This window comes from Cyclopterus lumpus, chromosome 1, assembly GCF_009769545.1.
Source record: "Cyclopterus lumpus isolate fCycLum1 chromosome 1, fCycLum1.pri, whole genome shotgun sequence".
Taxonomy (NCBI): domain Eukaryota; kingdom Metazoa; phylum Chordata; class Actinopteri; order Perciformes; family Cyclopteridae; genus Cyclopterus; species Cyclopterus lumpus.
In genome coordinates, this window is record NC_046966.1 from 10,281,315 (window position 1) to 10,307,686 (window position 26,372).

At 44.3% G+C, this 26,372-nt stretch overlaps 1 protein-coding gene across 1 annotated transcript in view; it reads left to right on the forward strand.

The window, feature by feature from the left end:
- Positions 1 to 26,372, forward strand: part of pkd1a (polycystic kidney disease 1a) — a 57,595-nt gene that overhangs the window by 22,743 nt on the left and 8,480 nt on the right. Inside the window, exons 10-46 of the mRNA XM_034530780.1 lie at positions 2,280 to 2,494; positions 3,496 to 3,617; positions 3,730 to 3,880; positions 5,034 to 5,296; positions 5,430 to 5,807; positions 5,988 to 6,470; positions 6,569 to 6,700; positions 7,575 to 7,750; positions 8,416 to 8,546; positions 8,714 to 11,337; positions 11,616 to 11,813; positions 11,901 to 12,200; positions 12,313 to 12,758; positions 13,387 to 13,537; positions 15,244 to 15,396; positions 15,780 to 15,920; positions 16,765 to 17,083; positions 17,286 to 17,502; positions 17,877 to 18,036; positions 18,119 to 18,271; positions 18,430 to 18,574; positions 19,309 to 19,644; positions 19,820 to 19,908; positions 20,072 to 20,390; positions 20,860 to 21,037; positions 21,205 to 21,469; positions 21,548 to 21,743; positions 22,111 to 22,281; positions 22,374 to 22,517; positions 22,608 to 22,818; positions 22,901 to 23,027; positions 23,130 to 23,240; positions 23,449 to 23,498; positions 23,881 to 24,095; positions 24,233 to 24,311; positions 24,458 to 24,573; positions 25,960 to 26,162. Of these exons, the coding sequence (XP_034386671.1) occupies positions 2,280 to 2,494; positions 3,496 to 3,617; positions 3,730 to 3,880; positions 5,034 to 5,296; positions 5,430 to 5,807; positions 5,988 to 6,470; positions 6,569 to 6,700; positions 7,575 to 7,750; positions 8,416 to 8,546; positions 8,714 to 11,337; positions 11,616 to 11,813; positions 11,901 to 12,200; positions 12,313 to 12,758; positions 13,387 to 13,537; positions 15,244 to 15,396; positions 15,780 to 15,920; positions 16,765 to 17,083; positions 17,286 to 17,502; positions 17,877 to 18,036; positions 18,119 to 18,271; positions 18,430 to 18,574; positions 19,309 to 19,644; positions 19,820 to 19,908; positions 20,072 to 20,390; positions 20,860 to 21,037; positions 21,205 to 21,469; positions 21,548 to 21,743; positions 22,111 to 22,281; positions 22,374 to 22,517; positions 22,608 to 22,818; positions 22,901 to 23,027; positions 23,130 to 23,240; positions 23,449 to 23,498; positions 23,881 to 24,095; positions 24,233 to 24,311; positions 24,458 to 24,573; positions 25,960 to 26,162 (9,868 nt within the window). The remainder of the gene's footprint in view (positions 1 to 2,279; positions 2,495 to 3,495; positions 3,618 to 3,729; positions 3,881 to 5,033; positions 5,297 to 5,429; positions 5,808 to 5,987; positions 6,471 to 6,568; positions 6,701 to 7,574; positions 7,751 to 8,415; positions 8,547 to 8,713; positions 11,338 to 11,615; positions 11,814 to 11,900; positions 12,201 to 12,312; positions 12,759 to 13,386; positions 13,538 to 15,243; positions 15,397 to 15,779; positions 15,921 to 16,764; positions 17,084 to 17,285; positions 17,503 to 17,876; positions 18,037 to 18,118; positions 18,272 to 18,429; positions 18,575 to 19,308; positions 19,645 to 19,819; positions 19,909 to 20,071; positions 20,391 to 20,859; positions 21,038 to 21,204; positions 21,470 to 21,547; positions 21,744 to 22,110; positions 22,282 to 22,373; positions 22,518 to 22,607; positions 22,819 to 22,900; positions 23,028 to 23,129; positions 23,241 to 23,448; positions 23,499 to 23,880; positions 24,096 to 24,232; positions 24,312 to 24,457; positions 24,574 to 25,959; positions 26,163 to 26,372) is intronic.

Sequence of the window (26,372 nt, forward strand, 5' to 3'; positions counted from 1 at the left end):
GATTTGATTTCAATCCGGCTTGTAACTGTACATCGCCCAAAGATTCTGTCACACGCTACAGACCCTTTAACTTCAGTTTCACTGGGACCTTCAGGGAGGAAATAATAATAAGAGAAGTCAACTCTCCAGATGCACCGAACGGTTTTAAACTGCTTTTACCCGTTTGTGCTCACTTCATCAAAAATTGGAGGCGTGGTTCAGATTGTTTATTATTGGAATAGGTAACGCCCACTAAACTCTGTGTTGTGTCGGGTGCAAAAACGCTGGCAGATGCCCAAGAATTATGCCACCAAAAAATGACTGTAAGAAGAACAACAACTGCAGCGGGAGTGACATTGAGATACTATTAGATAATCTTAAGCAGCGTCAGTACTATCAATACAGAATCATCAATATGTTTTGGAGAACATCCATACAGAAGCTGAACGTACTCAATATCATTCAAGGATCAATGGACCAATAACATCTTATTTAGTAATCCAATCAATAGAATTACACATCCAATGATCTAAATTTGAGTATACTGTATGATATTCATGCTTTCCCCATGTTCCTCAAATGTTTCTTTCCGTTTGACAATTTGTGGTCTGTGAAAATGAGACAAAATGTTTTTCCTTATCTTGGTAAGAGCGCTCTCGACCACTTGTAAAATATCCTCTTACTTAAGAGAAGAAATATGCAAACATTGGTGAATATCACAGAACAATGGTTACTAACGAAATAAGAACAGATTGTGAATACGAACAATAATAAGAGGAGATTTTGTTCTCATATCACTTTCTGCATAAGGCCCTACAACTATTGTGAGAGACTCAAATACTCAAAACAGATGTGGCACTTTCACTAACTAACCAGCACAAAGTACATGGTTTGGCTGTGTATGCACGTGTTGTTCAGACTTGAGGCTGTTTTCAAGAGCAGCACTTAATTTGTCATCATTTATTGTTTCTGAACATCATACCTTTTAAGTTTTCTGCTTTTAGTATGTTCTCTGGTTTATTCCTCATGTGTTCTTTGTCACCTATTCATTCATTTATAATTGTTAACTAGCATTGCTGTTTTTCCCCCACATAGTATGTGTGTGTTCGTATGTGAACAGCTCGTGACCAAAGGCTGAGTCATGATAATTGTGTCTCTTTTCACAAAAATAGTAATGCTTTCTCTCGGCCCTGTACGTCTGTCTGTGTGATGAGCTCTGAATTTGGTTTTACTTCGTTGAGAAAGTTTCTGGACTTGTGCTGGTCCGAAGGCCCCTGGCTTTGGTGTTTAGGTCAGAGAGGATTGCAAAAAACACATCTGTAAAAGCACAGCTGCATTGTAACTTTTAACACCCTGGGAGGAGGAGTCCACAGTTCACGTGTGTGTGTGTGTGTGTGTGTGTGTGTGTGTGTGTGTGTGTGTGTGTGTGTGTGTGTGTGTGTGTGTGTGTGTGTGTGTGTGTGTGTGTGCGTGTGTATGTGTTGATGTGAGGCCTCTACCCTCACATCAGAAAAACATCAGAACAAAAAACAGCAGAAAAAACCTGCTGCAGATGGAGCTTATCCCCTCTCTCCTCCTCCGCTCATTCGTTTCTCCTCCCCCTAGCTTATATAAGGACCTTCTTTTTTTTATTATCAGGTCTTGTTTTTGCCTAAGAGATCCTTTTGTCTTGTTAAAGAAAAAAAGAAAATAAGGCAGGAAAGGAAAATGCTTTTATTTTGGAAAATCTTTTAGAACATGAATACGACCAAAAGCAAGAATCAAACAAAATGTCTAAAATGTTTGACACTTTTTTCCATTTCTTGTGTCCGTCTTTAGATCACAGTGAGTCATACTCCAACTTTTCTTTTGGAAAGAAAACCATTTTGCTTCCAGTTCACAGCTTACGGATTGAAAGCGAATGAAACTGTGCAGTCCATTAGTGGACTCAGGGGGTTCCTGTTGTAATCACAGAGCGTACTCAATAACTGACATCCCCTCTCTTAACATCCCAGTGGGGTTCAATCAAAGCCCGTTTTCATGATTTCTCTGCCCTGCAATCATTGATTCTTGAAGGCAAGCTGGTATTATTTAGAAACGTTGTCACTGTTGTGTGTGTCAAGTGTCTCCAAGTGCCCTATAAGGACATGTATGAAAAGAATATTTTTCCAACTGCATTTGGATAAGGACATGTATGAAAAATAGTTTTTTTCCAAACTGCATGTACCGGTATGAATAGTTTAATTTCTTGTGCAATTATTATCATTTAAGGTTTGCTAGGCTGTGTTAATATTTGTCTTACCTATCTTTTCCTGTCCCAGGGAGAGAGGTGCGTGGCTGGGCCTCAGTGATGTCGACTCTCCAGGAAAGCTGCGCTGGCTGAACGGCTCAGCTGCGCAGGAGGGCGAGGAGGGCCCACCACCTCGGTCCACAATCTCCCGCGGAAACGTGTGCGTGTCCCTCGATCAGCGTGCTCAGACCAGTTCTCACCCATGCAATGCCAAGCGGGCCTATGTCTGCCAGTACAATCCCCAAGGTGCATTCACACAGACACACTCAAATGTGGGGCATTTCACGTAATCAGAGGAAGAAAATTAAAACTGAGGCACAAACTCAATGCAGATGGAATTTGTCTAAATCCCTCTCCACCTAAGTGGTTTGGCAAAGAGCCAGGAATGTCAACCTTCTATAATATCCATTTTATGTAAATGAAGTGTACAAGCGTAGAATGAAGAAGCGAACAGCCCCCTTTCATAACGATTTACAAGACACAAGAGTTATAATTAGAGGACACTTGACCTTGAGAAGTGATACAAATTGGTCCTTGTGTCAGAAAGCTTCCAGACACCGTTCTCTATAATTTTCTGCATTATTGTCATTCAGAATATTATGGTAAAAAGCATTTCCATGCTTCATTTTAACGAATAACGTTTTCAGACAAGATGCACAGAGGATTCTAAATTGTAAAGCAAGTATTCCCATTTGTCGAAACCTCTATCTGTAGATACAGCGTTTGTAGAAGAATTAAGCGTTATATTTATTTAAACTCTTAAAGCTGTAGAAAATAGGCAGACTTAATAATAAAGAAATTATATTGTTGCCATGTTTACCACTTCTAGATGTTAAATGACCAACATAACGTAGGTGAACATACACAACCAGAAAGTCTTTCAACCGGCAGTGGTGCATTTATTTTGAACATTGAGGAGTCAGTGAATAGAAGACCTTCTTATTTAGTTATAGTGATATTGAGCACGTTGTATTACTATTAAGGGGGTACACGTCAGTCTCATGAAGTAACAGATAATGTCACGTCATGTGCAGATGTAGTTTGAGCCAAAGTTAAAATGGATTTAAGTCCTAATGAGGCTGAAAGAAACAGACTTCAGAGAAACCAGCACAATCTATAACTGTCAGCGTCAAGGTGTGAAATTATGTGTTTATGTGAAGCAGACCGTAACTTGTGTGTTTGTATCTGTCTGTCTGACTTCCCTCCTCTTTTGTCATCTTGCCTCATTTATTTTTCTGCCTCTCCAGTGCGTGTTCCAGATGCAGGGATTTACACCGTGGGCCTGGCTGTGTTTCCCTCCCATAATCCTTTGCACCGCGCCTTGTCTGCTTTGCCCACTACTCCACAACCTCCCAGAGGTGGCATAGAGGTAAGGAGGAATCGTACCTTGTTTATTAAATCATCGTACTTTGCTCCTCAAAACCTTCTTTTCATCAAACTTACCATCTGATTTTCTCACGTTTCTTCATGTTTCATCTCAGGTGCTGTTGTTCCCAGCTCTGAGCTTTGGTCACGCGGGTCGTCTGTCCTCTCTGGAGTTTGTCACTCCGGACCTCCGTTCACAAATCCACGTCCGATTCCAGACCTACAGACCTCACTGTCATCATCCCGGCCTGCACCTGCTGCTGCCCAGTGAGTCAGACCCAAAAACTCACTCTCCCATACACACTTGACACGTAAAACCATCTGCACATTGCTGGTGAGTATCAGCAGGTGTTAAAAAAACATAAGCCATCTGCGCCCCCACACCACCAGTTAGACAAAAGCATCCACACACACACACACACACACACACACACTGACCAGCCTTGTCTGAAGTTGTTTGGTGAGGTCAACATGAAAGTCTCTTTTGAATGCCGTAGTAGCACTTCAGTAGCACTTAAATGGTTCTTACTGATAGTACTTTGTAGTTTAACTTTATTGAAGAAATTGTACTTGCTTGATTCTTGTTGTTCTGAGTTTGGACTCATGGTTTAATGCACTTATTGTAAGTCACTTTGGATGAAAGCGTCAGCTAAATGACATGTAATGTAACGTAATGAATGGAAACGAAGAAGTGCAAAGAGGAGGAACGAAACCACAGCAATGAAGGTCATCTCCCTTCTGAGCGCTTCCTGTCCGTGTCCAGACACATGACACATAACTGCAGCACTGGATGACACGCAACTCATTGAGTTGTGCATGTGTCATTGTGTTTTTTTGTTTTGTTTTTTGGACTTCTCCACTGAGACATCGTAGCAGAGACATGCCGAGCAGAGAGCAGATGAAGTGATGAGAGAACGTTTTCTGTGAGATTATAAGATGACACTAAAAGCAAGTTTCCTCTTCCCTACTTGGAGACGGATATCGGCCCAGCTCATCATGTCCCCACTACAAATACACACACATTCAGAAGTGCAGGTCTTTTGGCTTGTTTTGTAGATTTCATCTCTTTGACCCAGTAACTCATTGCTATAATCTGCACTTTTGCTCCATTGTGCTTGTTTGAAGTGACTACAAATGCACAAATGACAACTCAGCTTTGGATTCGGATTTCTTTCTGTTATCTTTTTTATTTTCTCCTGAATTATAGCCTTTGTTATTAAACAGAGAAAATAATCTATGATTATATACGAATAGACTTCACCTCGTGGTGTAAGTGATTTAGTTTGAGGTACTTTTGTTTTCCTTGAGCATTTCCATTTTCTGCAACTGTATACTTCTTCTCTAATATATTACAGAGGAAAGTATTGTACTATTTCAACTAAAAGTAAATGATTAAAACACGAAACATCTTGTGTCTCAGGTTGTGGAGGGCCAGCGTGTGCCCCAGTGGCTGTTTGTGTCCCTAATGACACCAGGAGCGGTGATCTGCCCTCTTGCCCCCGACTAGAGCAGTGGTGTCTCTTCCAGCACCGATGCCTGCCCCTCCTTAGTCCCTGTCGGCCATCTGCCTGTCCTAACTGCACACAGGGTCACCTCCTGCCCCCTGGGGCGCTGAGGCCCAGATACACCCTGCAGGATGAGGTGGTCTTCACTCTACCAGCAGGACCAGCTGCACACATACTGGTGAGAGGATTTACTTTTGCCTCCAAACGGAGTATTTAGTATTCATGCTTTTGACAGCCAGATTGGTTTACCAGTTAAGGCAGTGCAGCGGTTAAACAAGGCCTTGTTTACTTCTGTTTCCTGTTTCTCCCAGGTACAAGAACACCTGGAGGATCTGTTGGTTTCCCGTGGTGATATCATCGCCTTGCAGCACGATACTGGCCCCGCCTCCCTTCTCCGCTGCCAATCTTCCCCACATTCAATGTGGGGACAACCTGTCTTTGCTCTCAACCAATCAGAGTGGTTCTGGATCAACACCGGCCATGCAACAGATACTTTGGCCGACCTTGGCGCCAACCCTCAGCCTGCCCCGGAGCTTGACTTCAAGGCCCTGATGGAGGACGGTGAGGGAGGCTGGCTGGAGGAAGTAGTTTGCCCCATCAGGGTGCTCTATGTGGGACACAGTGAGACTCAGCTGCAGGGACCACAGTTGTCTGCTGGTCTACCCCAGACTGGACTCTACAGCCTGCTGGTAATGCATTGAAGCTGGTTGACAAATCCCAGCATGCAATATTTAAATTCAAGATATTTTGTTGACAGACAGTGTTTGATGAATAAATGATGTATTTGTCTTTACCCCTTGTTGTCCTATATTTGAAATTCTGTTGTATTGAAAAAATGATTTATAAAAAATGTGATTGTTGAATTCCAGGTGACTTCAGCTGAACCATCATACCCAGCATCAGCATCATGCCCGTTGCGTGTGGTGCCTCCTCTGGATTTGACGATCCTCCACCCCCCTCCTCAGAATGGCACCTTCTACCTGCAGCCCAACGACACCCAGCTGCTGCTCCGGGTCCGGTCACGCTACCTGACAAAAGCATCGCGGCGTGGCAGTAATCAGAGTGTGACTTTCCAGCATGACTGTCCTGAAGAGTTTTCTTCTAGTCCAGGAGTCTGTCAGCCCGGGGCGCGCTCAGAGTCAGGGGTCGAGGTCACAGAGCCCAGCTTGTATGCAGTGCTGGATCTGAGCTTGGGCACGGAGGAGCAGAGAAGTCCAGTGCAGGTGGAGCTGGAGGCCCATAATAATGTGACGGAGGCCAGCCTATCTGTGGTCGTCCGCCTGGAAGAGCCGCTCACAGAACTGGTGGTGCAGCCGCATCCTGCACACAGGGTGTTGATGGAGTCAGTCGTGGTGAGTGTCTGAGTATATGTGTTTACTTCTCTGGTATTGCTCATACTGGATGCACTCTGCAGTGTGCTGTCTTATTATCGTGTCTTTGTGTGTTTTAGAGCTACACAGCATCAGTGCTTGAAGGCTCCAATCCCACATTTAAATGGACAGTGGATGACAAGCCATACTTCACCTATTACAACACTGTCCTCAATGTCATCTACCAGCACGCTGCCACCTACAAGCTCACGGTGAGTTTCTGTCCATCCAATGTGATTCATACTGCCAGATGTCCTTTCTGCTACCATTCATACTGGAATATAAATGTTGTTTTGATCAAATTAACATGAGGTTTGTTTTTGATATGCAGCTTTTTAATCGGTCATCCTCAAACAACTTAATTTGTGTTTAGACTGAGGCAACTTTCTATTTCTATTGAAATGTTGCCTTATGTTTGAACAGTGAGATTTAACTGGAAGGTTTATTGTTTGGGGGCTGCACGGTGGTACTGTCGCCTCACAGCAAGAGGGGCCCGGGTTTGGACAACGATCCCGGGCGGTCCCTCTGTGTGTTTGCATGTTCTCCGTCTGTCTATATATGTGCCCTGTGATAAACTGGCGACCCAAAGGTCAGCCTCCCCGCAACCCTGAAGAGGTTAAGCGGTTCAGATAATGGAATGGTTTATCATTAGTTTCCAGAAAATAGCTGACATTTTAATAATGCAATTACTTACTATTGAATATATAATCTGCAGACTATTTTCTCTAATAACTCTATAATTGTCCTTAAAATGCCCTCTACTGTTTCTCAGAACTCAGAGAGGTAACGTCTTGCTTGTCCTGTCTTACAGAGGTTTGACTTATTCACATCGAGACAAAAACCAGCATATACAGTATTCACATTTACTGAATGTCTGAACATAAAATATCTGGCATTTAAGCCTAAATAATTATTACAATTATTACAAGGATTAACATATTATTAAATAAAATAATTGCAGATACATCTGCAACTACTTGTTCTTGCACCTCACAGTGTTGTGTCACAATCAAAGCTATCGCACCGTACAAGACTTCAACTTCTCACCAGCTGTCTTCCACTTGGTCATGTCACATCTTTTCCCAGGTGACGGCCATAAACCATGTCAGCACCCTCACGGAGCATTTCAACGTGACAGTGGACCGGCTGCAGCCCATGGCCAACCTCACAGTAAAGGGTGTGCCAGATGTGGTCCCTCAGGGCTCCACGCAGACTCTCACCACCTCTGTGCTTGTCGACGTGTCTGTGGCCGCCACCTTCCGGTATTAACAGAGAGGGGGGGTTCGATTCATGATAGAATTTAATTTCTAAGGGACAACACAGTGCATCTGTTTGTGTTTGAATGCGGTTTTCTTCACCTCTATCTATCTGTCTCTTTGCTCCTTTCTCTGTTTTTGTCTTCTGTGCGCCATAATAGCACTGCAGCAGTCATGCCATGCAGAGCTCTGGATTTATAGCTGTGTGGTTAGAGCAGCTTGCGGACAAGAATGTTCCTTTCTGCTCGGCTGTTTCCTCTGTTATCCCCCCTCCCCCCCCCTTTTTTTTTCATCCACGCTTTCTCTTTTACTTTCTTCTCTCCCACCCTCTTTCACATTTTCCCCCTCCCAACTATTGCGCACTCTTTCACTTAGTTTTCCTCCACACTCGCCATGCTTGTTCCAGAGAGACTTCCTGAGTTTTGAGTTTCCACTTCTCCTTTCCCAAAAACCCTCTATTGTCTCGTCAGACTAGGTTTCCACTTTCCAACTAGTGTGTGTGTGTGTGTGTGTGTGTGTGTGTGTGTGTGTGTGTGTGTGTGTGTGTGTGTGTGTTTGTGTTTGCAAGCATGCATATGTGAATAGAAATGGTTATCGTGCATTCATTGATCTAATATCCATTTGTTTCTTTGATGGTTCTCATTTAATGGTTTTACTCTGTTGTGCGGCAGATGGTCTTTTGGTGACGGCGGATATAAGGAATTTGAATACAAGCCTCCCTACGCCCCCACCCTCCTCTGCCCAGACTCCCCCAATCAGGTCCTTCTAAGCAACAACGTCATCTATATTTACTCTCAGCCAGGTGAGCCCTCGCCCATCTTTTTATCAGCAGCATGACTAATGGAGCAGCTGCCAGTTTAGTTTGACATTGTTTAAATGTACACAAGATTAAAATGTTTTAAGCTACTAGATAATGCCAGAAAGCTAATTTCACCCCCTTTTCCTTCTGCCCCCTTTCTTCTTCTACAGGAATATACACAGCATTGGTGTCAGTGTCCAATCGTTATGAGAACATCAGTCAGAGCATCAACATGAGCGTCTACAGCATCCTCACTCGTGTCGATATACAAACGGAGCCTCTACTCCTCCTCACTGGCAAATCAGCCGATTTTGAGGCTCACCCTCTGCCCTCACCCTATGGCATTCACTATGACTGGCACTTTGGAGATGGTTCTGCCCCGCTTCAAGGTCGTCGCGTGGCACACACCTTTGCCCAGGGTGGCGTGTTTAATTGCTGCGTATCGGTTAACAACACCATCAGTTCTATGGAGGCTTGTGCCAAGATGTTTGTATATGAGGAGATTGAAGATTTAACAGCTGAAAGCTCCTCTCCTACAGAGCTTCACAGTCTTACCACAGTACGGGCACACCTTGCATCAGGTAATAACATCACATGGACATTCTCAATGGGAGATGGGACCATCTACACACAGTCCGAGCCTGACGTGTCACACAGCTATATCAAAGATGGCAACTACACAGTGAATGTGACAGCCGCAAACGCTGTGAGCTCTGGCTGGACAATCCTACCGGTGCAGGTGTTTGTCTTCCAAGTTGTGAAGATGGAGCCGTCTGGATGTCTCCAAGAGCAGACCCCCGTCAACTTTCAGGCCTGGGTGTCAGGTAACGCCTCGGCTCATATTTATGAATGGAGCTTCGGGGACGGAAGCCCAAACGAGACACACCACGGCAACCCTAGAGTCTCGCACACCTACTGGACAAGTGGGAACTACCACCTCTCTCTGCTTCTTTCCAGCGGAGCAAACAAGGCCAGCAAGGCAAACTTCTTCAACTGGGTGTGTGTGCAGCCAGCGTTAACTAACATCAGCCTCAAACTGCAGAAATCACACTACGCTGTTGGGGAGGAGATCCGGTTCCAGGCCAGAGCCGAGCCAGAATTTAGCTACAGCTATCAGTGGGACTTTGGTAAAGCGAAAGACCTTGTGCTTGTCAGTGGCTCTGGGAATATCCTGACAACGTATAAAAACCCAGGTCATTACAGTGTGACAGTCATTGTCTTTAATAACATCTCCACCAGTAACACCAGTGTTGTGATTGAGGTTTTGATGCCCATCGGTCCAATTGTTATTCAACATAATGGCACTAAATACAATAACCTGACCCTTAAAGCACCGTACGCTTTCACAACATCTTCCATGGCGTCCAATGTCACTTATGTCTGGAGCTTCGGAGATGGACATGTGCTTACAGGCCAGAATATCCTCCATAACTTCAACATCTCTGGAAACTACAATATTACACTGGCAGCATCCAACACAGTTAGCAGGAATCACACCACTTTACCTGTTGCTGTGCTTGCATCAATCCGCGGATTAACCGTCAACGCCAGCTTGGTAAATGTCCCTCTCAATGCCTCGGTCCACTTTGAGGCCCAAATGGAGGAGGGAGATGGTGTCCGGTTTTCTTGGATCTTGTGTGACCGTTGCACCCCAATCCCAGGGACACACACCATGTTCTACACCTTTCGCTCCGTTGGCACTTTCAACATCATTGTGACAGCGGAGAACGACGTAGGAGCGAAACAAGCGAGTATCTTCCTGTATGTCCAACGTGAGCTGGAGGGGCTGCAGATTTTAGCAGAGGAGGAGAGCAGAGGAGCCGGAGGCACAGGATCGGACGCTTGTTGCTTTGCTACAAACCGCGTTCTCCACCTTCACGCAGGATTAAAGGAAGGAACCAACATGACGTTCACTTGGAGCCTTATCAAAGAGCTAGACCCCCTCAGCTCAAGTTTCAACATAAGCGGGAAGACAGTGGAGGTGAATTTCTCCAGACCAGGCCCATGTGACATATTTCTCCGGGCAGTCAACCTCCTGGGCAGGCTGTCCGTCAACAGAACCATCCACCTTCTGGAACCAGCTGCAGGCGTGGACCTGCAGATCAGCGACAACCCAGTTGCAGTCAATGCTCCAACTAACCTGACAGTACTGAGTGTTGAAGGCTCGGACCTGCAGTACCGCTGGTCTGTGAATGGGGACCCTTTGAAGGGGAACCAGCACTGGAAGACCCACGCCTTCATCAGTCCTGGCCTCAAGCTAGTTAGTGTGGAAGTGTTCAATGAGGTTAGCTCAAAGGTTCAGTCAAAGACAGTCAGTGTCCAGGAAGTCATTTCTGGTGTAAGATTCACAGCTACCAATGTGATAGAGCGGCGTTATGTAGCAACAGGGGTCAACGTCTCGCTCCAGGGGGAGGTACTGACAGGAACCAATGTGACGTGGACATGGCAGTTGAAAGGAAGAACAGAAATGGGTAGGAACACTTCTCTTGTTTTCCAGGAGGCCAAAACAGCCATCGTTACTGTGAATGCGACCAATGACGTCAGCGGGCAAGTGGTTTCCAGGGAGTTCTTTGTTCAGGACAAGATTCAGGGGTTGGAGCTGAGGGCGAGTAAAACCATTGCAGCAGTCGGTGAGAAGGTGAACTTAACTATATCTATGGCAGCGGGCTCGGACGTTTGTCTCATCCTGAGCATCAGCGGAGATGCCACTGTTATCCTTCAACCCAACCAAACCTACAGTCACACATTCAGTCGGGTGGATACGTACATGGTGAATCTCACTGCTCACAACCAGGTAAAGTCAAACAAAGCGGATAGCATACTTTAAGATAATATACAAGCATGTTGTTGGCATGTTTGTTGTCATCCAGGAAGATATTTTACCTTGCTGCTTACTTTAAGCAAAACATCCCTTCAAGTCAGTATGTAGAGTGTTCTTAGCAGAAATAAGGAAATAATTGGGAACTTTTAAATTTAATTCATTTGTCTTCCTGGCTTTAACTCTTGACTGTCAAAGCGAGATTTAATCAAACTAATGCAGCGCGCATATTCTGTTGCAATATGACAATCCAGGTGAGTTTCAAGAGGCGGCACCTCCAGGTGGAGGTGATGGAGCCGGTGCGTGGACTTTTCATCCAGGGAAGCTGTGCCGCGATCCCTGTGGGCGTTAAGAGATTGTTTGTAGCCAACATCCTGACGGGCAAGCCTGTTCATTTCTTGTGGACTTTTGATCTACACCACCTTCACAAGACATCGCACATGGGCAAAGAGGTCAGACCGATTTGAATAATGATAATAAATAAAAATCTCATTGAAGCAAACGGCTGTTAAATGGTGATGCGTCTCACACAACCCTAGGTGTTCTACACGCCAGAAGAACCAGGTATATTGACCATCTACCTGAAGGCCCTCAACGCACTACATGCTCAGAACGTCACCAAGCACATCCTGGTGCAGAACCAGCTGATAGCAGCCGTTCTGCATGCGGCGCCTGTGGACACCTTCATCAACAAGACGGTGACCCTGATGGCAAATGTCACACCCAGATCTAATGGCTTGGAGTGCTTGTGGGACTTTAGCGACGGCTCTACTCCTGTTCACACAAACACCACAACTGTGGGTTATGAGTACAGATACCCAGGACACTACTTGGTCCAAGTATGTTGCTTTGAACCACATTATTCTCTATATATTCATCAAAATATGAAGCTGTATGTGAAAGCTCGACATATCACCAGTTTTGAGATTTCTCTTTTTTTCTCCCTGCCAGGTGAACTGCAGTAACCTGGTGAGCTGGGTGTTGGCCCAGGTGGAGATACACATCAGTGTCTTAGAGTGTGAGGAGCCAGAAGTGCAGGTGGTTCAAGCCCCTCGTCTGACCATCTGGCGCTACCAGCCCACTTTGGTGGAAGCTAGTGTGGACCTGAAAGGCTGCCTTCGCTACGGAGCCCAGTACCTCTGGCAGATACTCGCCACACCCTCCTGTGATAATGACAAAGGCCCCTGTGTTCCCTCTGGGGTGGCAACTCAGCCCTATCAGTCTTTGCTTGTCCCAGTAATTCGCCTGCCGGTGGAGGTGGATGTGCGGCGGCTACAGCTGTCGTTGCCCAAGATGGCTCTAGCTGCAGGGAACTACACCCTGGTGTTCTCTATGTCCTATGAAGGCGTGCCACTATGGAAGGCCGCCTGTCTGCAGCTCAGCGTCATGGCTACCAGGTCAGTGGAGAAACAACATTTGGACTCTTTACCTTTATTTCTTTTTTTTTCTAATTCTGCAAATGAGTTTGCTGCAGAATGAAATTCGCATTTTGAGCAAGCCGAGTGCTATATAGATCCATCATATGGAGATCTCCAAAATTAGGCAAATCGCATCAAAACAATCTAGGTTGATGCATAGCACACACTGTCCCTTTAAATTTGGCATTTGTAGTCACTTCAAATAAATGCAAGTTACAATGGATTAGTAACTTAGATTCATGGTGGAAATCTATGTAACCTTCTCAAACCACTCCTGCAAACTGTTCCTGCAGCCATTGGGAATTTAGCAAACCATAATGTAGAAATCAGGGAACTGAAATCAAGTTCATCCCAATGACGTTAAGAAATCACTACCTACATGAAACAAGCACAAAATAATTTAAATAGAAAATAGAGAACATTTTTCAACAGGAAGTTTGATCAACTAATCAGGAGGCGTGCTGCATTGTCTGCATAGGTATATAAGACATTGAAGCTACAGAAGCTCAACCTTTTGATCTGTAGACCAATAACGTGAGAACTAGCTGGGGCTTACAAGTTGATTTTGTCTTTTTTCTGTTAATTCTAACTCCTTTTTTCTTGTCAGGCTGATGCCCATCATAGAGGGGGGCACATACCGGGTGTGGTCGAGGACTCAGGACCTAAAGCTCAGTGCTGTGCAGTCCTACGATCCCAACATGGACCCCGACAGCCAATCACTACTCCACTACCACTGGGAGTGTCAAAGCACTTCGAAGGTAAGGGTCGGAAGCAAAACTGTTAGATGAGCTTTGTCTGGTTCAATTGCCACTTTCTGCAACGGCTCTTTCCATTCACATGATATTATATTGTACTTTAATAAGCATGCAAGCCCTCAGCAGGAACATGGATTGTTGTGTTCTTCTTAGAGGTTTACAGTCTGTGTGTACTGTGGCTGATCATGTTATTGTTGATTCTCTAAGAATCATAACAAACGTGCCAGTAGTCATTTTTATAGTCATGACCTTTTCATCAATCGTGTTTTTTTGCTTGGATACTTTTTTACCTGTGTAAGAATGTCATTTATTTATGTACTGCTGTTCTTCCAGTGACATTGAAGTACTGATTGTTGCATATATTTGAGCCGCACGCTGATATCTAATTCTTCTAATTGCTGTACCACGTATTAACAAGGAGGAGAGCTGTTTAATGTGGTGACGGGATAAAACGTGGATGCTAAACAAGGCAGGCAATGCAAAAAAATGCAAAAATAATACAAAAAGGACAGGCAGCTACTCAGGTTGCTATACATTGCAAGCTTGGAGTTGTTTAGGCAGCATCCATCTAAATGTAGTTGATATTAATCCCTATCAAGCGGATGTAGCTTGTTATACCTATTAAATTAGAGCTATTATTTATCAGTAAATCATGTCCATAGGAATCTGGCAGAGTAGTAAATAATGAAGAAATGAGTGGTGTTTTTAAATATCTTCAAGTACAAGAGGACTCTGTTATTTGCTGTTCTGCTTGTGTTCTTGTGGTGAGACATACTATTCTCTCTCTCTCTCAATCTCTCTTTTTCTCTCTATGTTCTCAATACTTATTTTGATTCTTTTTGAGTCCTGGGGCATTTTATTGGACTTTTTTTAAATTGATTTGAGCATGTATGCTTGTGTGTAAATTAATGAAGTGTTTTTCACACTCATCTTTTCTTTGGCTGGGTGGGAACACTTTCTGCTCGTGCAGAGACCACAATATAAGACCCGACGGGATGGGTGTGTCCTGCAGGAGTGTGTGAGTTTGTGTGCGTACATCTGAGCAGACCGGCATTGAAAGGGTTAAGTAACTGTTTAGAGAGGAACTCAGCATTCTGCAGCTGGTGCTTCGCTCCCCACCCGGACAATTACAGTACACACACAAACAACACATAAAAACACACACACTCACAGACATGTGTGTAAGAAGAAGAAGGACACTAGGTCCGACTACAAAGAGTGAAACAGTTTTGTACTCTGGTAGAAGGACTGAACGATGGAGAAAAGACTCAATTGATCAAATGTTCTACACTGTCCTGACCTTCGACGCAAATACAATCGTAAGAAAAGATAGTCGGTTTAAAAGGGGGGGGGGAATATTTCACTCTTGCACAATGTATGCGTTTTTGCTTTTCTCTGACATTCGTTGATTGAAATCAGTAGCAATGTGAATTTGTGATTGTTTATTGTCTTTGTTTCATTTACTTTATTTACTACTTATTTTACTAAGAACTTTGAATCTGAGGAACTCCGAGTATCCCAAAGTAAACATAGGGCTTTGCATAGTTTGCTGGTGTCACATCACAATCTGACATCACACAAACAAAAAGCAGCCTCACCAAAAGTCTCGAGCTGTTCCTTGAAATTTAAGTTAAAAAAGACCTTCAGTTACAGCAGTTTTTAGTAACATAAATATGCATGAACAAAACACTCCTAATTTCTGCTTGCAGGGTGCAGAGCACTGCTCCAGTCTGAACTTCGGACTGGGCACCAGCGATCCGGTGCTGGGAATCTCCGGCTCTGAGCTGGAGGCGGGCGTTGAGTACACTTTCAGACTGACCATCAGCAAAGACGGCATTGCACCAGAGTCCACCACACAGACGGTAAGTGCACACATTCTACTACACACATTAATACATGCATGAACAATTATTATTCTAGGGGGCTATTAAGTGCTAAATGTACTCTAAATAACTCAGTAAATGTATATCTATGTATTTATTTGTTCCATTTCCAAGTTAAAAAAGAAAGTCAAGCCTTACACATTAACGAATGATTCCACACAGTGAGGCATACAGCGTATTAATTTAACACTGGTTTCAGATAGATACTCACTGTCTGCTGATACCCAAAGCCCAGGTCGCGCTTTAGGTTGAGATCGGTGTATCCTTAGATGGCGCAGGTCGGCTTTCTGATCGGAGTGACTGTATCCGATCCACTGCCTGAATTGCTAACATTTGACCACATTTATGTGTGTGCTTGACAGGTGCTGGTCCAGAGTGGCCATATTCCCACGGTGTCTCTGGAGTGTGTGTCCTGCAAGGCCCAGTCTATCTACGAGGTCAGCCAGAACTCATACGTCTACCTCAGAGGAACCTGCACCAACTGCCAGGGCTTTCACCGTGGGGTAAAGGCACACACACACACACACACACACACACACACACACACACACACACACACACATACATACACTCCAAATCCAACTCTTTGTGTCACAGCAAGGTGACGTCACTTCACCACAGAAGCAACAGGGAAATCATTTCCAGATCCTTTCCTACCTCCTCCGCCTGCTCCACATCTCTTCTTTATTCAGACTTTCCCGCGGGCAGTGGGTGTGGGAATGAGGTCATAGTACAACCGGAGCCAGAGCCAATATGTTTATTCCCTACTAACACAGGGAAACATCTTGAAAACACTTGTTGAGTCACTGGGCCTCAGATTGCACACTAGCTGACATACTTAGATGTATTCAAACCGAGGTCACACTGCATTTCAGTTTTACTAATAAAAAGGGCTATTTTTGAATTTGCGTATATCTAAATGTAGTTCTCACATATGTCATCAGGCGAGTAAAACAACCTATTTAAAGCCTGCATGAAAGCCATCAAAGTGAGTAGATAAAGAATATTTATATAGAATTTGTTGCGATCTTGTGCCTTATTAAAAGCCTCTCTTGTCAACCTAATTACCCTTTTCATAACCTGCTACCTAGAAAAAACACAATAAAAACAATAAGCTATTCTAATGAATTATGTATGTATTTAATTGGCATTGCCTGTCACTCCTGTCTCTAATTGTTAGTTTTGAACCAAACAAAGTAAGGCAAGCATTACAAGTTTAAAACATATAATCTATCAATGAAAGTCTTTAAGCGGTCCACTCATTAAAAGTATCCATGCCGTTATATTTCTAGATAATCTCTAAATGTAGTTTGCTTTCAGTGAAATCTTTCTCTCTCTGCCTCTCAGCGCTGGAGTGCCATGACGCTGCAGAACCAGACTCTGGTCCTCGACTCCTCCTCCACCACCACAGGAAGTGACGGCATGAATCTGGTGCTGCGGCAGGGCGTCCTTCGCCACGGAGACTCCTACAACTTTACCCTCCATGTGACTGACGGCAGTCTGGATGGCGATGGCGCCGCCTCCATCACTCTGCACCACAACATGCCCCCGGCTGGTGGGGAGTGTCACCTGAGAGGGGGAGGGGAAGCGGGAATGGAGTACGGGGAAGATGGCGAAGGCTGGAGGATACGCACACTGTTGGACCGGGTGCACTTCAACTGCTCAGGTATGAAGATGGAAGATATGGCCTCCTTCTCTCACACACATTGTTACCTTTCATTCTTTCCCTTTGTTAAACATTTTGGATTTTGTTAAATCTCTCCTATCCAATTAGCAGATGTATCCCTCAATTACTCCTCCCTTATTGACCAATTCTTTGTCTTTTCTTGTCTTCGTTCTCTTTGTCTTTCTCACTCTCTTGCCTCCAGGTTACAGTGATCTGGGAGTCTCCGAGACTCCTCTGCTCTACGTTTTATTAGTGACGCGTTGCAGAGACGACTACTGCGAGGACTTCTGTGTGTACAAAGGCAGCAGCCCGGAGCACTCGGCCTTCCTGCCCCCAGGTTTCAGCTCAGCCCGTCATCGTGTCGCCGTATCCATCACGGTGGAGGACCACCAGGGTGCTGCCATCACTGCACTCAACAAGTAACGACATTTTACTCAGCTGTTGGTTAAGTTAAGCAACAGGGAGACCACTCGCTAAGCCTGCGTATTACTTTTAAGTGGTAAAGTGAATCCTCGCCAACACCATGGGTTTTGTTTTGTTATTGACGACTGAGCTTCCTGTTAAGGAAGACACTTATTTTACTACAAATCTTAATATGGTTTAGCTGCTCTTAGATCAATTACTAAACTTGTATAGTCAATAAGAGCAACTGTTGTAAAAATGACTAATTGTACTTTTTTTTTTAAATATGTATACTGTTTTTGTAAGTTAATTTGTTATGAAACACACCCAATACCACACAGTTATAGACAAGTTCAAATCAGTATATTCAATCACAGTGCTTTTTGTCCAGGTCCATTGAAGTTGTGCTGCCAGACGCGCCACCTGACTACCAGAGCCTTCCCCATTGGCTGTCTGAGCTGACAGACAGCAAGCTCAAAAAGCTGTTAGAGCAGGGAGACTCCCAGAGGGTCCGAGAGTTATCGTTGGCTCTAATTACAGTGCTGAATGAGGTAGGAGACGCCTATCTGTAGAAATGATTTATCAGTTGATAATACATGAAGCATTCTTATACGTGTATTTACCTTCTTCCAGTATGAGCAGACCAGGGAGTCGGCGCACGTGTCCCCACATGAGCGCGGTTACCGAGTCAGAATCCGCAGCAACATCACCAGAGCGCTGACCGCTCTCGACCTGATCACTGTTAATGACATCCAGCAGACCTCCGCCGCTTTGGCTCAGTGCACGGTGAGCAGGATGAGAGGGAGGCGAGATGGGAAAGAAAGGAAAGAGGGCAAGAAAAGAAACAAAGATCCAAGAAAGAAGTGTACTTGTTAAAGCAAAGAATGTAGCAAGAGAAGAAGGAGACAAGAAAGCAAACAAATGATGAGTTGTGTTTTTTCCAGGCGGTGAGTCGAGAGTTCATATGTGAGGAGTGTCAGAACAGCACCCTGAACAAGCTGGAGTCCATGCTTGAGATCCTGCAAACGGACACCAAGCAGGGCACCGTCACTCCCACTGAGATAGCTGACAACATCCTGAACATCATGGGTAAGAGCCCATGTCTCTGTAACTGCACCTGCGTTTCCCTCTTTTCAAAACAGTGTTGTTGTGTCTGAATGAAGGTCAACTGTAACATTTAGAGTGGCTGTTGCTCAGTGGATAGAGCAGGACGTCCTTTAACCACGTTTCAATCCCCCGTCTCTTCCGGTTCGCATGCCAAAGTGTCATTGTGCCAGAATCCGAAGCTTCTCCCTGGGTGCTTTACAAAAGTGCACTGCTCCTTTAAATTATCAGGATCGGTTAAATGCAGAGATCACATATTGTGTACGGAACTTTTTGTATATGACACATGTAATAAAGTTGTCTTAATTAGAAGCTAGCAACAATTCTTTTAAACATCCCAGTCTATTGCGGAGAGAAGGGCATTGCCTTTTCAGTGCTTTTTGAGTTGCTTACATCCAAATCACATTCTTGGTCTATAAAAGGAGACCAAGACACAATAGCTGCCGTAAAATGTAGACATAATGGGTTTTTATACTGTGCGGCTAAAAATAGAGCTGCTTAGACCTGTTGATGTAACTCTATTTACGCTAATTGTTATATAGGATACATATTAATTAGTCACGGTAAACACACCACCACTCTACTTACTGTTCCCTTTTTTAGAAGATGTATAGTTAGTATTGTGGGAGAAAACAAACTAGAGTAAGATTGTTTCTTTTTGTCCACGCCATATCTTTCTTTGCTGTTAACCCGATCTTGTATCAACCCCCTCCCTCCAGGTGATCTGATCCATCAGGTCGGCCAGTCAACATCCCAGTCTTACCTCCAGCTTGCCTACTTGGATTCCCACTCACATCCCTCCACGTCCTCTTTTACCTTCTCCGGTGAGGAGCAAGGAGGCCCCCCTTTAGACCCCTCTCCCTCCTCGCTGGAGCCGCACCCTCTGCGAGTGGCGGCCAAGGCTTACAGCCTGTCCTCGGTCCTCATGCGGATCCTCATGCACGCCCGTGTGCTCAACGAGGAGCCGCTTGTGCTGAGGGGAGCTGAGATTGTTGCCACAGGAAAACTGGCGGACCCCCAGAGCCTTCTCTGCTACCATGACAACAACAGTCCAGGTGGGCTTGTGTGTTTAGTGTCTCGTGAGCTGATGAAAGTTATGTTTCTGTAGGTGGTAACGTCGATCCTCTAAATGCATGAGAAGTTATACTTTATAAACAGGAAAGTGAAGAAAGACATGCATCATAATAGTATGTTTTCATAGTTTTCATCTCTCCTCATTTATATTTCCAGAGTGCCAGCGGTTCTCCATCCCCCGAGCATTTAACGACAGTCTTGGCAGGGCTGCAGCCGGAAACAGCATTATGCAGCTACTGTTTCAGGTAGCATGATGGAAACTACTCAGTCGAATACAAAATGATGAAAGCTGCCGGGCTCTCATCAGTACACAAACACACCCACACACACACACTCACTTCAGATCTAACTTTCTCCACTGTGCACCTCCTCTCATGGTTATCTCTCCCTCCTTCTTTTCCTTAACAGGTGGAGTCAAACCCCTTCCCCTTCAACTACGTTGCCAACTACACCGTCTCTACTGAGGTGGCATCCATGGAGTTTCGCACTGAAAATGGCACCCAGATTCCCATCTCCGGGCTGGACGATAGTCTAGCCATCACTGTTGCTATTAACAATGGAAGTATTGGAGTAGAAGCAGATGCTGAGGGTTCTGGTACCAGAGGAATCCCCACAGCTGGAGCTGTTAACATCAGCCACTGTGACTCCATCATCGTCAAGGTCAGCACGGGAAACACCAACAGAGAGGCGGGGATGTTTGTGCAGCTCAACTTCACCACTCTGCCGGGTGAGCTCTCACATTCACCACATAATTGATTCAATACAATAAACATACCCATTGGTTGAGCTTGCAGTGTTCAGTTTCTGTTGAAACTGTGTGAGGAAGGTATTTATAAGCTGTAACATCAGTAATGTTGTGTTGCCTTGTCATTTTCACTATTCTCACTTTCAATGCAATATGTCCAAGAAGCTAGGATCAATAAAGAACCAGCCTGTGTTGATTTGGCCCCCCTTGCAGCATGTGAGAGGCTGTGTGAGTTTTGAAGAGGCTCATATGGGCCAAATATGGAGATCATATACTACCAATCCACACTTTGTGAATGATATAACTGCCAGGTTTTGTCATTTGGTGACACGACATAGCTCCTCAACATGATTTAATGTTTAATAAATAGTTTGATAATCCAGTTTTATACTTTTAATTATGACCCAGTTTCATTCTTCTTCTTCTGTTTTTTTCTTGATTCCTTCTCCAGATGCCAGACAGAAGAATAAAAGAGAAGAGGATGTGGAGGAGCCATACATCACAGCCTACCTTCATTCACATGAAAGACCCAATGAGTTCAACTGCACAGACAAAAAACGCATCACACTCGGTATGACAAGGGGCCAAGATCTCGACCACAGGAAATACACCTTCTTCCTGTCGCCAGAGTAAGAGCTCCTGTTAATCCACTGCTGAGTCACATGATGTGTGCTAATGTGCTAGTGGCAACTGGGGCAGCCACTGAGGGCCTATGGTCAAGCTCTGAGGTTACCAAGTCATTTGTTTGGGATTTTGTTTCGATTAGAACCAGATTTCTCTTTCCTGTCTGTCACAGGACGTACGACACCACGCTGGACTACTTTATCAACGTGAGCACGTCCTGCAGCCCCGACTCGCATCCTGCGGGTGTTCGCCTGGAGGTCGGGGTGTTTGCTTCTCTGTGTCAGTACTTCAGTGAGAGTGAAAAGCAGTGGCGGACAGATGGCATGGTGCCCCTGGCAGAAACCAATGCCAGCAGAGCAGTTTGTCGCACCAGGCACCTCACAGCCTTCGCCGCAGGCCTATTTGTACCGTCCAACGCCATCAGCTTTAAAGTGCCAGTCAGTATCACGACAACAAACACTTTTTAGTGCACATGTACCAGATAAACACACTAAGCCATTTTTCTTGTCCCTTAGGAGCGTTCCGGTGCACCAAGCCTGGTTGTGCTGTTGGTGTGTGTGTTGGGCTTACTAAGCTATGTTGTGGCAGCAGCCCTCTTGCACAAGTTGGACCAGTTGGATCTACGCCGGGCTGGTGTGGTTCCACTCTGTGGCCAAGACGGACTCTTCAAGTACGAGGTCCAGGTCAAGACTGGCTGGAGCCGCGGGGCAGGTGAGTTGTCTGTCAGGATGGTAAAAAGTGGACACAGGTGTTATTTAATAGTTCAATGAGCATTTACAGTATAATATGTATTCTGAAGTTACTTAATACTGTTAATACTGAGTTTTTTTAAAAATCAGACTTTTAAGACGCATGTGTGGTCTGACATTTTTGTTTAGTCTTTGAATTAACAACCCTCCTTTCTTCTGGAAGATCATTATTATTATTATTATTATTATTATTATTATTATTATTATTATCTGAATATCAAAAACTACATTACTACAAATTAAACATGATCAGGGTCAAAATGAGAGTCTCTGCAGAGCTCAGATTTGTAGAAATAGTCGATGCAATGCGCCTCTCTCTGTCCCTCCAGGCACCACGGCTCATGTGGGAATCAGTTTGAATGGGCGCGAGAGCCGCAGCGGACACCGCCACCTCGACAGCAGAGGAGCTTTCACGCGCAACGCTCTCGACATTTTTCATATTGCCACAGACACCAGCCTGGGCAGTGTCTGGAAAACACGAATTTGGCACGACAACAAGGGTACGGAATCACACAACTGAGACCTGTGATCACACAGACTTTAACCAGCTGAACAAATGTCTTGTAACCATCATTTCTTGACCCTCCACCAGGTCTGTCTCCAGCATGGCTGCTACAGTACGTCTTAGTCAAAGACTTGCAGACAGGAAGCAGCTCCTACTTCCTGGTTGAGGAGTGGCTTTCTGTCGACAATGAGAGAACTGACGGACAGGTAGAGATTGAGGTGGAGGCCTCAGGTGAGAAATCCAACCACATCATCTGTAATAAGCATCCACTGATGCAGGAGGCCGCTTTCACTCCATCGTGCTTCTTCCCGTTTCCTTCAGAGGAGGCTGTGCTTCTACAGCTGCCCCGTCGTCTGCGGTGTGAGCTTCAGAGGGCGCTGTGTGAGAGTCACCTTTGGCTGTCGCTGTGGGAGAGGCCCCCCCGCAGTCCGTTTACCCGCCTGCAGAGAGCCACGTGCTGTGCTGTGTTACTGCAGCTCTTTGTGATGGCCAACACATTGTGGTACAGCATTGTGGTGGACAAGAGATACAGGTATAAGAAGGAATGTCTACTCGTTTGGTGTCCACCTTACTGGTGATTTGTTCCGACATTTCAATACCATCCTGTGTTGCAGCCCGCGGGCCGTGTCAAGGCTTTCTTCATTGAATGGAGAGACAGTGGCGGCCGGCGTGGTGACCTGTCTGATCGTCTACCCGCTCTACTTGTTCGTCTTCACGCTCTTCAGAATGAGCCGCAGCAAGGTAACTAAAACCCACTCAAAACTTATACTCCATCAAGGTTTTTAGTACCTTCCATAGGCCAAATATGAAGCTGAATATTTTCTTTGTGTGTGTGAATATTAGTGTGTGTCGGTGGAGCAGGTGCCACCTCAAGTGGATCAGGAGTCGGTGGAGATTGATGACTTCCTGGATGACTCCATGGCTGGAAGTTCTTTCCTCTTTTTTAATGGCGAGGTAGAGTCTCATGGGGAAAGAATGGGATGGAAAGCTCAATCATGCCTGTTTTTCTATTTGTAGTATAATCAATATAAAAGTGATATAGATCCCACGACTTTTAAGAAACAATGCAGTTGTGCTTTTTCCTTGTGATGAGTGTTTGTCTCTTTCTCTATATGTGTCTGTCTATTCATCATCCATTCCTCTCTGTCTCTCTGTCTCTCAGACCAACTCAGAAGAAACCAATGTGGATTTGCCCACTCCATCAACCAAAAGGTGAGATAGTTTGTTGCCATGACAGTACATCAAGATAATGCATGACTTTAAATTATTGGAAGACAAATGCCAAGTGCGATTGCCAGCTGTCAGACGGAATGAGCATTTGGAGAAAATATAAGAATAAAGAGCATAAAGTATATAAAATAAAAAATGGAAATGGTTTGTATGTTGGTATACTTTCTTGGATGTCAAATGAGGAAACAGCGATAAATTCTGAAGCCATAATTGTTTCAGCACTTAGTCTAGTATCATCATTCTCCTCTGCGAAACCTCTGTGGTTTTGTTAGGTTTAGGAGAGACGGAGAAGAAACTCTCGGCCTCAGTGAATCATTTGCTGAGGTCGCACCACTTAACAAACATCTCTCGCTTTGTATTCCAGTGGGGAGAGTTGGGGCATGGCAGAAGACGAGATGGAGGACAGCGATTGGCCAGAGCTGTTGAGTGATGTGTCTGTGGTGGGAGGGGCGGGGCATGGGGCAGGGCTGCCCAGGCTGAAGAGGGGTCAGGGGAGCAGGCACCTAGGTGTCGACATGACCTTTAACCCTGACGATGAGGAGGGGACTGACCAACGCAACAAATATTTCACCTCTTCGGGTAAATGAAGCAGGACGGTTTTTAAACCAGTAGCACAAGTTAACTTTTTTACTTGGTTTATTGGGTACATGAAGCATTTGGTTGTATCATTACATCGTCTGTGTACTGAAACACAAGCTGATGCTTTTTGCTCACAGACGAGGATCTGATCAAACACATCCTGGCAGATGGACAAAACTTCTTTCCTCAGACAGATGAAAGTGAAATGGCTGACCTGTAAGTTTGATCTCTGAACATTATTTAGCGTACCTTTATGAAATACAGCAAATTATTTTGCTTAAACTTTGGAATGTTTGTGGATTTGCTTGAGTTTCATTCTTTGTATTAATTTAATAATTTAATTTCCATTGTATCTGTGTCAGGTTGAGCATTTTAGGAGATAAGACGGAAGTGATTCTCCGCCAGAAGCTGAATGAGCCTCTCCCTCTAGAATCTGTGAGAAGAGACCCTCCAAAAACTGCTTTCATCTCAAATACAGGTGTGTGTGTGTGTGTGTGTGTGTGTGTGTGTGTGTGTGTGTGTGTGTGTGTGTGTGTGTGTGTGTGTGTGTGTGTGTGTGTGTGTGTGTGTGAGAGAGTGTTTGTGCGCAACATTAACATTTAATAGCAAATCTGAATCTTCACATGATTATCACATGTGAGCTGGAATAACCAATCAGACACAAAGATTACCTTCAATCTGCCATATTGTTTATTTCTTAAAGAAATTACAATTTACTCACATTTTACAATATTATATCAGTGGAGAAATAATATAAAAATGGCTGAAATGGAAAGAAGAAGAAAGAAAAAGAAAACCCTAACTGGAGGGGATAACTGTTGCTGGCAGACGAGCTAGTTCAGTGAAAACATGGTGAGGGTCATTTAGTACCACATTGTTCGTGATACCTGTAAATAGTAAAGATGGAAAAAGTTAAAGAATGAGTAAAGTGATTAGGGAATTAAAAGCAATGTTGGCTTTATTCTTGTTGTTTGCATACCTGAAAAATTAGACAAACATTCAAATCAAATGCAACTAATGATTGACATGCCCTATCATGACCAATGATACACAGACCTCTGGTTCTCTCTCAAAAGTTGTAAAAAAAAGAAGATACATTTGTTATTCTAGAATTTAAAATCTGGGGATTTTATTTTTATCTTTAACCTAAACCTTTAAGTGTTGAATTGTATTGTCGATGATATTTACATGAGTTGGTTGACAAGATATCTCTTAGCTCTCACAAAATGGCAAATAAGTTATTTGATCAAACAAAAGGACAGCGAGGCGCATTACATGAAACCTTAAATACCAAACAACATTGTAGTAGATCCCCAAATGTGGCTTTTCCTCCGAGAACAATTATCTGAACGCTGTTCTGCTGTAGCTCTCGACACATGAATCACCCCATTTTTTGATCATTGCTTTTAAAAATGAAAGATGAGTAAGACTGTTCTACTTTTATGCGGTAATGAGCGCGGTGCTGGTGGTCATTGTACTTGTTGTTTGTAAGTAACTTGATTCGTGCAAAGGACTTGTGGGTAAATAAGATGTGTAAGAATGTATTTCCTTTTGGTGAAGTATATTTATTAGACTAGATTATTATAATGGGAATTCCTCACATCTAAATTGTTAATGCTGTGAATTAAAAATGTTCTTTATATGGTATTACCTGATCACTCTATTTAGTTTATATGCTAACGGAGCCTTTCAATTCAATTCAATTCAATTCAATTCAGTTTATTTTGTATAGCCCAATATCACAAATTACAAATTTGCCTCAGAGGGCTTTACAATCTGTACACATACGACATCCCTGTCCCAGGACCTCACATCGAATCAGGAAAAACTCCCCAAAAATAACCTTTGACCTTTCCCTCTCCAGTTGTGACAGACGTGTGTCGTCCCCGGAGGTTTCCTCCCTGGTGTGGACGTGCCGCCCTGTGGGGCAGCTGGGCGGGGATCGCTGTGGCAAATGGCGTTTCGATTTGGGCCGGTCATGGGTTCAGTCAAAGCATAGCCATGATGTGGCTCATCTCCTGTTTCGGCAGTTTCCTGTGTTCCTGCCTGCTGTTGGAGCCGGTTAAGGTAAACACATTTTTTTTTAAGTATTCTCAAAGATGTTTGTTTACTTATGATGTTCTTTTTTGTATTACCAGACGCTACAATTCCTCTCAGCTTTAAATATAAATATCCAACATGTCATAACATCATACACGTCACACAACATAACAATGATTTGTATCTGCTGGATGAGTACATATGCAACACTAAGACGTTTCCCAGAACAATTTTTTA